This window comes from Hetaerina americana, unplaced genomic scaffold (assembly GCF_022747635.1).
Source record: "Hetaerina americana unplaced genomic scaffold, ioHetAmer1.1.p SCAF_5, whole genome shotgun sequence".
NCBI classification, from domain to species: Eukaryota; Metazoa; Arthropoda; class Insecta; order Odonata; family Calopterygidae; genus Hetaerina; species Hetaerina americana.
Window position 1 is genome coordinate 29701255 of NW_027287095.1, and position 14367 is coordinate 29715621.

General features: G+C 34.9%; 2 protein-coding genes across 3 annotated transcripts in view; one reads left to right on the forward strand and one right to left on the reverse strand.

Moving 5' to 3' along the window:
• Positions 1 to 6970, forward strand: part of Fam92 (CBY1 interacting BAR domain containing protein Fam92) — a 13122-nt gene extending 6152 nt beyond the window's left edge. For both annotated transcript variants that reach the window (XM_071592919.1, XM_071592920.1), the window contains 2 exons: positions 2952 to 3194; positions 6729 to 6970. In XM_071592919.1, coding sequence (XP_071449020.1) covers positions 2952 to 3194; positions 6729 to 6902 — 417 coding nt within the window. In that variant the 3' untranslated portion in view covers positions 6903 to 6970. The remainder of the gene's footprint in view (positions 1 to 2951; positions 3195 to 6728) is intronic.
• A 98-nt stretch (positions 6971 to 7068) lies between these two features.
• On the reverse strand, positions 7069 to 12793 carry LOC139694391 (heat shock factor-binding protein 1). Its single transcript, XM_071592921.1, has 3 exons — positions 12666 to 12793; positions 12237 to 12303; positions 7069 to 7629 (listed from the first exon to the last, which is right to left on the reverse strand). The coding sequence occupies exons 1-3, from the start codon at positions 12765 to 12767 to the stop codon at positions 7541 to 7543; spliced, it is 258 nt and encodes an 85-aa protein (XP_071449022.1). The 5' UTR covers positions 12768 to 12793; the 3' UTR covers positions 7069 to 7540.
• Between the last annotated feature and the right edge of the window lie 1574 nt (positions 12794 to 14367).

Sequence of the window (14367 nt, forward strand, 5' to 3'; positions counted from 1 at the left end):
ACTTACCAAGAAAGTTCCCATCCATTCAACCGGTTTAGCAATTTTAGTTAACATCCAGTTCATTTTGAGTTTCTTCTATTTCCACTAATTCTCTTCAAAATTGACTCATTCACTTTGAAATTGACAGTAATGAAGCTTCATGCATTCCTAATAATCATTTCAATATATTTTATATCAAGGGTTGATGTTGGAAATGAAAGACTGCTTAAGTTTTAGATCCTGGCATTTACATCTCAATATAGCATTTACATTACCATAATCAAGTAAGGCCGTGGGGGTGGACAACATTCCAGCAGAACTACTAAGAGATTTAGGAAAATGTGGTAGGAAGAGACTAAATGGACTAATTTGTAGTATCTATGAGGAAGGAATCTGGCCGGAAGACTTAGTGAGATCAGTGTTAGTTCCTATTCCGAAAAAGGTAAAGGCTATACCTTGTGAAGACTGCAGAACAAAGAGTTTGATATCCCATGCAGCTAAAGTTGTTCTCAGGTTAATCAGGAAAAGGATAGAGAGTAGGGCAAATAATTAGTTAGGGGATGATCATTTTGGGTTTAGGAAGGGTAGGGGTACACATGATGCCATTGCAGTAATGAGATTATTAATCAAGAGGAATATAGAATACAACCAGGAGGTATTTGCCTGTTTCGTAGATTTTGAAAAAGCTTTTGATAGAGTGAATTGGGAAAAACTAATGAGTATATTGCAGTAAATAGGAATAGATTGGAGGGAAAAGAGGCTAATCCGCAACCTGTACATGTCTCAGACTGCTCAGGTGCGGGTGGGAAACGGGGAGTCCTGATGGGTAGTGTTAAGAAGAGGGGTAAGGCAGGGTTGCTCATTATCACCCTTGCTGGTCAACATATACGTGGAGGAAATGATTAAAGAGGCATGGGAAGAACTAGAGATAGGGATGAAAGTCGGCGGAGAAATCATAAAATAAGTTAGGTTTGCTGATGACCAAGCTTAAGTTTGTCAATGAGCTGAGGGGTTGCAGGCATTGCTGAGTGAATTGGAAATTCAGTGCAACAGATATGGGATGTGAATCAATATTACTAAAAAACAAAGGTTATGAAATTTTCTTGAAAGAAAAAGGCTAAGCAAAACATTAAAATAGGAGGGCAAAAACTAGAGCAGGTAGAACAGTTAATGTATCTCCGAAGTGTCTTGGACCAACATGGTCAAAGTAGTAGAGACGTAAGGAGAAGAATTGCACTAGGCAAAGAGGCTTTCACTAGGAGGAGGGAGTTGATGGCGGGAACGTTGAGTAAGGATATTAAGAAAAGACTCGTAAAAACTTTGATATGGAGCGTAGCTATGTACGGTGCGGAAACGTGGTCATTGAAGCAGGAGGACAGACGTAGATTGGAAGCTTTTGAAATGTGGGTGTGGAGAAGAATGGAGAAGGTGAAATGGACAGAGAAGAAAACAAATGAGGAAGTACTTGGTATGTTGGGCAAAGAGAGGGGTTTGTTGGGAGAAATCCTTTGGAGGCAGGAAAATTGGATGAAGGGGGTATTGGCCAGCAGTGGGATGTTGAAGACTGTAATAGAGGGGAGAATGTTATGCAAACAAGGAAAGGGAAGGAACAGGATAGGCATGTTGGACGGGATGAAGGAAGTACTCAGAGATGAAGAGGGACCTGATGTAGAGTAGGATGCTGGATTTTGTGTTATTATTTATTTGGTAGTAGTGTCCATCCAGAAACGTACCTTAACCAGTAGATTACATTAAAATAATAATCACCATGTATTAATTATATTGAACTCTGCAGTGGTCCAGAATCAAAATGCAATATGACCTATTGAACTCATTAACTTGCAAAACCACCCAGCCCTTGTATTACTCACATATATCACGATTAGGACTCCCAGATCAATATTTTATTTAGGTGCTATTCTTGGCCACATACCATAGGGCCTTTAGAACTTTTGATTACATCGCGACTTCTTTTAAGAGTAGGTGAAGGCAAATGACAGATTTGTCCTTACTCTTCCAACGTTCTAGATTGTGTAAATTATCTGCCTGCCTAGAACATGAAAATAAATTCTATAATTTGATACTTGACTCAGCCATCCTCTTCACGGCAAGAATAACTCTTGCTCTGAAGATGATGCCCGAGTCAAGTGTCAAAAATTCTGCTAGAATTGAGGCTCTCACCCAGTGGAAGACTCAAGAAGAATTTCTACATCAATATAGCAGGAAATCACCAGATCTTACTAAATGGAGACAAGTTCCAAGGTTGAGTCTGGTTACATCAGTTTTAATAACTTCTAAATTCATCACTCAAAATGTTTGAGAGGTAAAAAGGTGAATATCAGCAATCACACCCATCTGATGAAACCATTGTAGATTCTCTACTTTTGTGCTTACTTTTTATATTTGCCCTCAAGCCTAAAAATAGAATTTTGCATTACATGTTGTGGGTTAAAAAAAATATGCATTTGTGTTGTATGTATAGCACAATAATTCTGTCCTATCATATCTTAAGATGACTTTAAACCAATCACTTTAACCAGTAATGGGACTATATTTGTTCTCTAATCTCCTTTTGGTTTCCCTGAAAATCATCCAGCTTTGATTTGGTTGAGGCTGGACGAAAGCATCATCTATATTTTAGATGAAAACCCCCTGGTCAACATGAAAATGTTCATGTTAGAAAATGTTCCTTATCATGTCACCAAAGGGTATTTTGTCAGGAGGCAGATATTTGAAAATTCAAAGAGATACCGTTTTAGTTCATTACCATTAATGATCAGATTTATACTGTAAAACCATCTGAAATACCTCCAACAGTCAGGTCAAAAACGTTAAAAAACATTAATACAATGTACTACGTATGCAAAGCATGTGGTTTCATCATAAATAAATTTAATGTTTCAGCATTATTTATGAATAGATGGCTGGATAAGTGCCTGCAGTTGTATAATGAAACCTTTTAATATTTACAGGAGTTTCGAAGTGCCTTGAAAACTCCTGGTGACTCTTACCCTTCACGTCTGGAAGTTGTGAAACGGACATCACTCAGAGTGAACCCTTCTACATCAGCTCCCTCCCTTTTATCCTTAACTGGACTCTTTGGCAGCTCTCTATCAAGCAGCAGAAAGTCATCCGAACAATCTCAAAATCCAAGCTCTGTTCCATCAACTCCTCATTCTTCAGCCCGTTCCATATTCAAGAGAGGATCGTCAGAGGTAGGCTCTTGATTTTAATTCTGCAGCTCATGAATTCTTTTTTCTTGCTTCCCATATCATAACTTTATACATGCTAACTAACATAGGGAGGCTTCAAAATCTATTGGAAAAGTTTAATCTGTCTGGCCACAAGTTGATTAGTTATTAGCAGAGAAGTATTGAAAATCAATTCGTAAACAATGCTAATAGTTCCAATTCATAGTATATATTTATAATATGTATAATGGTTTAAGTTTTGATCCACCACCTTATAGATAGGACGTATAAGGGGGAAAATATTTTATAGGCATAAAAGTTGGAAGAGCAATAGAAAGAAAGTTAATGATAACTAATGGATATGCAAGAGATAAGTGTTGATTAAGAATTGCTCATGTCGCTGACGAACTTTGCATAGTTTAGTTTTGCATTGAACATTTAAAAATGTTGTGTAAAATTATTCCACTTTTGTATCAAGAAAGGTTTTCAGAACACTATACATATATGACCAGTTTGCAAGTAACCTTCCTTCAATGTGAATTTTTGATATTTGAAAATCCAAGCAAAATTGGTTACCAATCAGTTTGTTAGATCTTTTTTGGTCCTTTTCTACATCATGTTCTCATGAGAAATTCATACAATGCTCATTCGTTCATTATAAGTTTTCTGCATTCATTGGGCATAGTGCACAGTACCTACCTGTTAATTTATAGTGGTTTGTTTAGCTCTACCTGGAAATTGTTTATATTTCGAGGTTAAATTATTATAAAAATTCAGATTATACAATTTTTGTAGTTTCGTCAAACGTGACAGTCTATTCATTAATCATATCTCACTTACAAGTTCTAAAAATCTCATTTCATTGGGACCATGATTATTTATTTATCTATCCCGAGTCCAAAAACAGTCTTTATGTCCTTTTAAATTGGACTATTGAATAGTGGTAACAATGGACATGATTACGGACACTCAAGCCCTAGGTGGAGGAAAACCCACCCAGGTGGGAATCAAACCCGCGACCCTTGGGTTGGCAGATAAGGACATTACCCCACCACCACTGGGGCCGGCAAATTGAAATGGTTGAATTGAAAGGCTATGGTCATTTACAATTATGTAATTCAATCCTGGGCATTTCAATATTGTATCAATTCAGATTTAAAGAAATTTCCTGTGAAGTAAGGCATAAAACAGCTTTCCGTAGCACATTTAAAAAATTTGCAAAAAAGATCGATGTTACTGAGATACAGGAGTCATGTTAGCCTAGTGAGCAGAGCATTCAGTACTGATGGTATGGCTGAAGATTCATGCTGAGTGATGCACATGGGAAACTTCAGGTAGTAAAGGAACCAGCTCCCCTACCATGTTTTGTAAATATTACTGATCAGTGGGATCTACCCTCACCGAGGACAACCAACTAGAAATGTATTTCATATTATAAAAAGTACAAGTTGGGTTTCATAATATGAATTTTGTTAATTTTTTGGTAAGAGTAAAAAAAGCTAACAGTATTAATTTTGTCAGTCAATTGTCCATTTTTTTAGAGAAATGTTAGTATTTATTAGTTAAATTTACGATATAAAGTCTCAATATTTTTTTTCCGTGGCATGGGAATCACAGTTTTTGAAAAAGATATAGTAATTCCCCTGCAGTAAGAATATAACTTTGAACTTCTTTCTGCGTGTAATAGCATTTTCTTTTATGCGCACAAATAAAAATAGATAAGTTACAATAGAAAGATATTATTGATACTTTTTTAGTTATTAGAGAGAAATAATGGGCAAGTGTGTGAAGTTTTTATTAATATTATTTCATCATATCTTGAATATTTTACAAAAATTGCATTCAAACATATATTCCTGCATAATGATTCCACCTATTTGAAAACTGGCACCATTAAAATCACATTGTCATTTTGCTCTATCTCGTAAAAAGAGAAAAATGCTGAATTTAAGGTAGATATTCATAAAATCTTTAACGATTTTTGTTGATTATGCATCAGTTGTAGAAAGTGCTTTGTTTCATAAAACATTTCCACATTCCCCTAAAATTGATTCAATTAGAGAATAGTAAGAGATTTGGAATCAAGATTTAGGGTGTGATAAAGTGTGACGTGATCCTATATGGCCATTGAGAGAGGAGCCTATCCTTACGTTATTTAGCTCAAACTTGGAATATGCTCCCCAATAGGTACCAGAAGATAGGATTGAACACGATCAATGTCACAAAATGAAATAAACATTGTGAATAGCTGGAGAAAGGAATAAATACCAACATATCTTTGATGTTGCTGGGAAATTAAAGTATAGGCAGAGGTTAAATTGAATGAAACAGGTTGAGCTATTGTCCAACCAACCAACATGTGGCCGTAATCATTGAAAATAGAATAAATTTTAGTATAGGTAATTAGTTATTCTATGACGTTAGATTTTACTTCATCAAATACTTTTTTTAGATTAGCAGTAGAAAATTGATGAACGTTGACTTATTCTGATATAAGTTTATACAGTGTTCCGTGTAGAGTGATTCAGAAGAACTTGAAGCACTGAATGCCGTGCAGTATATAGACATCTTTTGAAATGTGTCAGAAGTGATGATCAGTTGACATTTACTGATTAAGATGTAGATATTTACTATTATCTACCTAAATTCTGCTGCAGCCTCACAGATGTGCATTCCTGCCCTAGTGTATAAGCTAACCAACCGCAGTAGCCCTCTTGAAGGACGATTTGATAGACGAGGGTGGATCTCCGGTCATATCAGGCACTATGATGTGAAATTCACACAAGAGGGTAGGATACTCCAGTTTCTTTCCCTATGCTGTCCATGGTTTCCCTGCAAGATGGTACCCCAAAAAATAACTCCATTGAAGCTAGGAATGCCTGGGAGTCAAACCTAGGCTCACTGCTCAGTAGCCACAACCATGGGCTGAGGGAAAAGTGTTGGGGTGTCATCCAGTTCCGGTAAAACAATAAATCCATTGCCAAAAAACTGCAAAACTATTATGTGCATTTAAGTTTCCTTTACACCTAGCTAGAATGCATAAATACTTGGTTTACTTACTGGCAGCAGGAAATACCCATTCTAAAGGAAGATATCAGCAACCTTTTAAAATGTACCGTTTGTTAAAAACTGATTATACCAGGATTTGTAAGCATAACTAATTTTAATTTTTGATTTATAAATCAATGTTTATGCATGTCAGGAAAACGAAATTATTATGTTACCTTATCATGAAAATATAAGAGATTTTACAGAAAGAATTTGCACTCTTAAAATACACAGTAGTCCTAAATTTTTTCACATCTCTGCTGTCATGCTGTCATTGAGAACTTCCTTTTCACGGGAAAACTCATTGTCACTTTGGGGCTCATTATTATCATCATCCCATTAATTGCTAGCCGACTTGAGATCACATTCATGAAAAAAGACAACTGTATGATTTCAATTAGGCAACTATTTAGAGGCAGTAAACAAGTTGTCCAATTCTAAACCTGCATATCATTTGAGAAGCTTAGCCACGGTTCATCTTGTTACAATTATGCTTCTTTTTATGGCTAGGATTCTTTACGAAAGAGCAGCACAAGGTCAGCGGAATCGGTTCAAATAGAAGACTATAAAGAAGATGAACAAGAGGATGAAGATGATGATGACGACATTGATGAAGATGACGATGGTGACTCACAGTCTGAAGAATCAGAACAAGTCGTTAGTCGGCAGGTGAGGTTTAGATGATGTGGACATGAATAGCTTTCATGAGGACCTAATGGAAATTACTAAATATAAAATGTGAAATACATAGTGCCTCAAGTCACTTGTCCACATAAACACATCATATTAAGCTGCTCCAGAGGATGCACCTTTGATTTTGTCTCGGAGGAAAAAATTGAAGTCCCAGCGATTAATTGTATTCAATTTTTAATCCAAATAAGTAGTTATAACAAGTTCATTGTTATGAAAAATCTATTTATCAATGTCCACATTGGCTATTTTTTAGCCATTTGTTGCACCATGTATAATTATTATATAAAATTGGTGTGCACTATGTATTCTTGACATTAAGTCTAAACTTACCAATTAAAGTATAACATATGTAACTTTGGTGAAAATTATGTACTTCATTTCAGAACAGACTTTTGCTTTTGAATATTTGCCATTCTACTCACACTTTAAATGCAATACTATCATCACCGGTTTCATCTCAATTCAATGCTTAACAAAAATACAATAAATGAGAACATCAAATAACAAGTAACAAAGAGTTACTGAGTAATACAATATAAGGTTGGCAGCAATTTGCATCAACTCTACTAGGTGAATGAAATACAAATTTTAGAAATGAATTTGGCTCCTTCTGAGAGCATGATGTATTTTCATTTATCAGGGCCTTCAACTCCAGCTTGAGTCATAAGATCTGCAATATTTTTCTCTAAGTCATCTATTCGGTTGCCCATGTCATCTAGTAGGTCTAGTTAAGGAAAATAAAATGACCATGAGTGTGAACATTACAGTATATACAGGGTCCGGTGCTTAAATCTTGACAAATTTCAATTTGAATTTCTTGCCATATTGTAGTTCCACTGGAGATCACGATTGGCATTCTTGAAAACTATAGACATCTAGCAAACAGTCACAACTTCAAAATAGCCAAGATGTTACATACAAGTGCAGAGTACAATCGAAGAACCACTATGATCGAAAGGGTTTGCACTGGGTATTATATTTCAAAATAGTTTGATTCTCCTAGTGCCCCAGATAAACTGTGTACAGTATTGTGGCTAAGTATCATGCTTCGAAGAAGTCTGGGGAAGGTTTCGCTAACCCGGTGAGGAAATCTCATTCGAGGAAATGCATGCTTGTCCTGATTTAAGCACCACGCCCTGTACACAAATACTTAATACTTACATAATGAAATAACCACATGGATTCAATACAAACAAGTTAATCAATTAAAGGCAAAAATATTAACTCTTACATAAAATAACTTATTACCCAATTTATATTCTCATGGAATTTGTTCCATAAATCATCTAAACAATGCAGTTTCTTGTTCATAAAATTGTGTTGCATGAATTAAAGTGCAATCAATTAACTGACATAAGCAGAATATACACATGCTTAATGTCCATACACGCTGCCTTTAAAGTTCAATCCAAGTCATTTGATTAAGCCCTTCTTGTACAGAAGTATTGTATAAGTTTTGGAGACAATGGTTTCCAAACAGAAAAATACTCAAACAGCACTTCAACAACAATAAATTTGCAATCCAGTATATCACTGATAAGAAGCCCTTGTTTATTCCATATTATTTGCTTATTTCTTAGATGTAGGCACATGATGATGCAGGAACTGCAACGAATTATGCTTGTGCAAAATTGAAAATAAATATACAATACCTATGTACTGTCCAACCTAGAGTAGTGTTTTTCATTAGGGGTAATAGAATAAACCAAAAAATCAATTGCATCAAGTGATACAAACATTCAGTAGAAATGAGCTATCATTCCCTAGAAGCTAGGTATAACAATATGGACTCCTCATTGGTTGTTCATCTAAGGAAAGGCAAAAAGATGCGGTATCTTGTTCATAAATACTTTGCAAGCAATATGTTTCCGTTTTAGAGGGATTTATTTTAAACTGCACCCAGTGTTTCAGAGTATATGAATAAAAAGAAAAAGTTAACTTACTTGAGCTGCAAAATATTATGTTTGGAATATCTAAAATAGCTTTAACTTCTACATGAAATAAAGGATAACTTACAACATGGTTATTTATTCTTGAGGGGTCAACTTAGTTCAATTTTGATGAGGATCCTGGCTTATGAAAATATTTTAATTTCTTCTATGCAAAAAGTAATTAAACTATAAATGATTCAAGAGAGATGGAATGAATATGTACGGGAACTATATAGTAAATACATAAGGCCATGTAAGCTTAGGCATAAAAAGAGAATATGATGCGGATGAGCAGCTTAGGTGCAGACAAAACATATTTCCTGGCCCATAAGATGCACTTTTTACTTGAAAATGCACTCTAAAATCAGTCTGCATGTTATCAGCTGGAGGTATATGGGTATAACTTCGGCCTACAGGACCTGTATAAGCATAAGCCAATTTGCTAGAAAAATACTTAAATTGAGCATTTTTTCCATCATCAGGCATAGAAAATGGTTGCCCTAATTACAAAATTTGTTAAAATCACTGTTTTGAGTCAGTAGTAAGCAGCTGAGCTTTAATGTTTCATTGAAAGTACTTCCTAAAAATTCCCAAATAAATCATTATTGTATATGATGCAGTGCATTTAGTTTCATGCATGGTGCTGCTGCAAGACTTAATTTGTGTTCGATAAATGGAAATGCTGCCCCTAAGCTAATACATGCATACATTGTATCTCACCCAATAAACTCAATCTATAGACATTTAACCTCAAGTAATATGAAAGTGTCATCAAAGCATAGGAAATGGTTGCTTTTAAAATATGAAAAAAAAATTTTAAATGATAATAACATAGATACATAGAATTCACTCAGAATGCATTTGTTTCATAGATTTTAATGTTTTAAATTGATTGAATTGGGTGGAATTAAATAATATATTGCAGAAAATGAGTACATTGAAGGGATAGGCAACTTATCATCAACCTGCATTAGGTTGAAGTGTTAGGCATGGGGGTAAACCATGGGTGTCCATCATTACTTGTGCTGTTCAACATATATGTGGAAGAATTGATTTAAGAGGCATGGGAAATACTGGAGATAGGATTTAAAGTCAGCGGGGAATTCATAAAATCAGTTAATGTCTTGCCCTTAGGTGGAGCATGCATGACTACAAATGCCTGTGACATTGTATGTATGGTATTTCATCATAGGGGCTTAACTACCTAAAGCACTCAGACAGTCGTCGAGGGATCCTGGTTTGAATCCCAATCAAGGTGAATGAGGTTTCCTTTGAATTTTTTAATCAAAATCAGTTAGGTTTGCAGATAATCGATCTTTAGTTTGCCTATCAGCCAAATACAAAGCACTGCTAATGGAAATGGAAAATCGGTTCATTAGATATTAGATGGGAATAAATGTAAAAAAAATGGGTTTTTCAGTTTTTGAGAAAGAGGAATGCTAAGTAAAATATTTTATATTTTTAGATTAAAATCTTAAGTTCATAAACTGGAGCAGGTGGAACAGCTTACCTATCTTGAAAGTGTTTTTGAACAAAAAAAAGGTCTTAGCAGTAGGGTCAAAAGAAGATTTGCATTAGGCAATGAGACTTTAATAAGAAAGAGGGAATATATCACCGAGACGTAGAGAACACTACAAAATTGAAATAATGAAAGAAAAATCGTAAGTTCAAAATTTTTGGAAAAGTGTAAATTTGGCCAAAGTTTAGAAATATTAATATTTAAAAATTGATGAGGAGAGACTTGCTGATTTAAGTAAGCCTTTACTTATAATAGCTGAATGATAGCATTTGAATTCTATTTCTCTGATTAGATGCATACAACCGCCACATTTCCCCACAATAGAATTATTTTTAAGCTGAGTCACATTTTTACACAATATATTAGTATAACATCATAGGAGAGACTGTGGCTCTGTTTCTTAAGCTGTAGGTACTCTAAAAAAATACAATCTAAAACTTTCTAAATCACATCATGTAAAATTTAGGCAAACAAGAATTGTAAGGATTATAATAGATTTAATGGTATTGAGAAATGAGAAATTTACAAGGACTTTTAAACTAACCTGCATCTTACAGAACTGCACTCTGAGAGGTTGGTTTATGATAATTGTTCCAGGATGATATGAATATACCACATACTACAAACAAGCTAATCACTTGAAAACCTGTGGTGACAGTGGCCAACTATATTTGAAATTATCCACATAATTGGTATTAAAATACAGTAGAATTGGAACTCTCAATGGAATTATAATGTAAAATGAAAAAAAAATATTACGAAGAGGCTATAAAAATAAATATGTGCATATAAAAATAGAAACAAAAATTTACATCTACAAATTATCAACTACTATTGGTCCATGTAGCTGGGAGTGTTTTACTTCAAAGAAAATATATTGAACTTGACACTTAAATTAGCAAATAATCAACAAAATTAAGTTAATGACATAAGAAGACAAACCCTATTCCGAATGCATTTTCAAAACTAAGCAGGATGGAAGGGGAATAAATAATATTCATTATTGATCATGATGATGGTTAAGCACTACTAAAAATAAATAAAAAAGGCAATAATTAAAATATATGGTTTTCCTATCTTGCATGATTAAATTATGTACAATTGGACAATATAACTGAAAGCACTGAAAATGGATGGACGTACAAGATATTTCACTTTTTTGATGAGCTGACACAGACAAACACTACGTAGGTGGGAAATGGGTGAACCAGACAAGATACAGTACCGTCACACGTTTAAATACATCAGTATTGAATAAAATGTTTTTACCAACCATCTGAAGTTAAAATAGATGAGGTTAAAAGAACTTTCAGCCACAACAGCTACATACTGCCGATGTAGCGAACACAACGTAGACATTTAAACAACCATACATCATGCCTCTCACCATACTTTCCAACGTCGTGCCTCTGGTATGACATTAAAGTTAAAACTGTGCATGTCAAAGAAGTTTTACTTGTCATTTGATCCAAAAGCTAGGCCCCGACTTAATCAATAGCAATGATAAGCATTTAGATTACAAATTTTTTATGATCCATGGGATAAACTTCATTCGGGTCCTAACATGAACACGTCTACATTTAAGGGCCTCCGATTTCCCATCCTTTGAAGAACTACAATTTCTGAACGCATCCCTCATTTTCGCAATTAGACACACAGGAAATCACATACATGGGATTTCTACGATAATGCCATGGTTTAGTAAATCTAAACCAATAACTGCTCCCAAACACACTTGTGACGGTGATTCATCATCAAGAAGGGAAAATGCCAAAGTTTAGGGTTGTATCCATTATGAAATATGGAAAATGGCCAACAGTCATAAAAGAACTTTTTTTACAATTCGTAAATGTAAATAACTAATGAAAAGGATATTTCTCGTGATAACTTGATCCGACATCGTTTGAAATTTATCTTGCATCTGCTGGAGTAATGACTGAACCTGAAAACAAAATTCGGAATACAATTAATATAAATTCAATTCTTAATATGAATATATGATAACTATGAACTATTACACAATGAGTACTTTTTCATTACCTATACTCTGTGATCGCATTTTTCAAAACTAAGATTCAAAAATAAAAATTCTCTTTGCACAAATCTTAAGACGTTCGATGTTCATTTGCTCAAAAAAATAAATTCCTTCAGAGAAATATATGCAATTAACGTTCAAATAGCCTGATTATTTGTGAAGTTTTACGAATACTAGCATGACATTATCTCGCTAACTATGAATAAAAGACAAGGGAAGCGCCGTAACCTAGCACTTAAATAATTTCCTAGTAGATCAGAGAAACTTACGTATGTTGTCAACTCCTGTAAATTCTTTGGGTCCCCATTACTACCGCTGTTGTAATTCTGCTGGTCTTCTACCACCTTCATCTCAGGTTTGACATCAGCCATGTTTGTTGGTGCTTTTATAATGGTAAATGAAAAGCGTTATGCGCCTGACACAGAGCGCTCGGGTATTTGGTGCCAGTTCAAAATAGTCGTGATACCTTGCGATGGGTACGGAACCAGGTTGCGTGCCGATCGATCATTTTCCCAAAATAAATTACAGCCTCTAGTTAAAGCGATCTTATGTCGGAAAAAATTCTTCACAATATTCTTCCAAGATGAAATTTTTACTGAATGGCAATTCTCAAATAATCTTTTGATTTCCGTTCGATTTTTAGAACCAAGAAGACTATTGAGTTTATACATTGTCATATTCCAACTCGTAATATCAATTATTTTGGCTTGGATTCACAAATTTCCAGAATTGTAGAGTTATAATTACAAGTGCATTACTTCGTTAAATCCTTTTACTAACATTCGAACGGTATTGAAACTGAACTAAGTGGCAACAACTAATAATTTTTTTGCAGTGGTCTACCTGTCAAGGTAAGTTTTTGGTGGAACCTCGAGTAAAGAGAATAATACACTGCTTAGCTATGCCTAGCAAGACCTTACGTACTCGTACGTCCTATTTCACAATAACAAAATTTCAATTACACAGACTTTCTATTCCATTTACTTAATCCAAAATCCCTAATCTTTTACCCTTCTTACATAACATTCTACGTTTAATTAAGCTTCAAATTACTTAAGCATTGGAATGGACGCTTTTATGATCGTGGGGCAGCATTTCACTCGTGGAGTTATTTTAACCTCATTTTGTGCTACCATCTATTACAATGTTAACCAAGGAGTTCGATGTTACATGGTTGAAGAGTGGGGAAGAGTGTTCAAAAAATATGTATTCAACACTTCAATTTTGGCCAACGGACTCCATGGATCTCAAGAAGCATTGGTGTTTCCCCAAACCTGATGGATACTAGACAAGATGCTTATAAAATGTAATGAAGTGTCACAAGGGCGAAGATGAAGCTAATTTTTTCCTCGAGAAGCTTTCTGTGATTCTTTACTCCTTTAAGAATATTCCTAGGGATTGTGTTTGATCCAATTGGTACGTTGGGCATCACACCCGGCTGCAAAGGTCCTAGTTTCTTTTCGGATGTAGGTGTTCTATTGGCACTAGTGATACCGCCCTTGTAAAATTCTGCCGTAAGCGAACACTTAGCGGAACGGGACACTGGTAGCCACCGCAAAGGCAAATTTTTCTCGTTTATTTTTAACATTTAATTCATATTTCGTGACCATCGAGTGTATTCTTCAGTCGCTGCATGGAGTAGTTAGGTATTTTATTGCAATTGCGGAGGATGGGATTTCTGCCATTACTTCCCTGATTACTTGGTCCGGTTTGATATAAACGTACACATAAACCACAGCAAGTACAGCATTGAGCGCAGAAAACAATACCGCGAATCATATCTGATCGATATATCTATTTTTAGGTAAAAACAACTGTTAAATAATATCCACCTCTCTCCTCACAACACGCCAGTCCAAAATAAGTATCTGTCTCAGTAATCCCAATGTAGCGAGAGCTATCTTTTATACTTTGCATAGAACCATGGTGCATACATTTACAATTAGATTCAACAAGGAAATCTTCATTTCA

Excerpts from the sequence above, each read along its gene's own strand:
- LOC139694391 (XM_071592921.1), bottom strand. The coding sequence starts at position 12,767 with ATGGCTGATGTCAAACCTGAGATGAAGGTGGTAGAAGACCAGCAGAAT. Across the intron at positions 12,304-12,665 it reads TACAGGAGTTGACAACATAC|GTTCAGTCATTACTCCAGCA; the intron begins GTAAGTTTCTCT and ends TTTTGTTTTCAG. Across the intron at positions 7,630-12,236 it reads GGATCAAGTTATCACGAGAA|TAGATGACATGGGCAACCGA; the intron begins ATATCCTTTTCA and ends AACTAGACCTAC.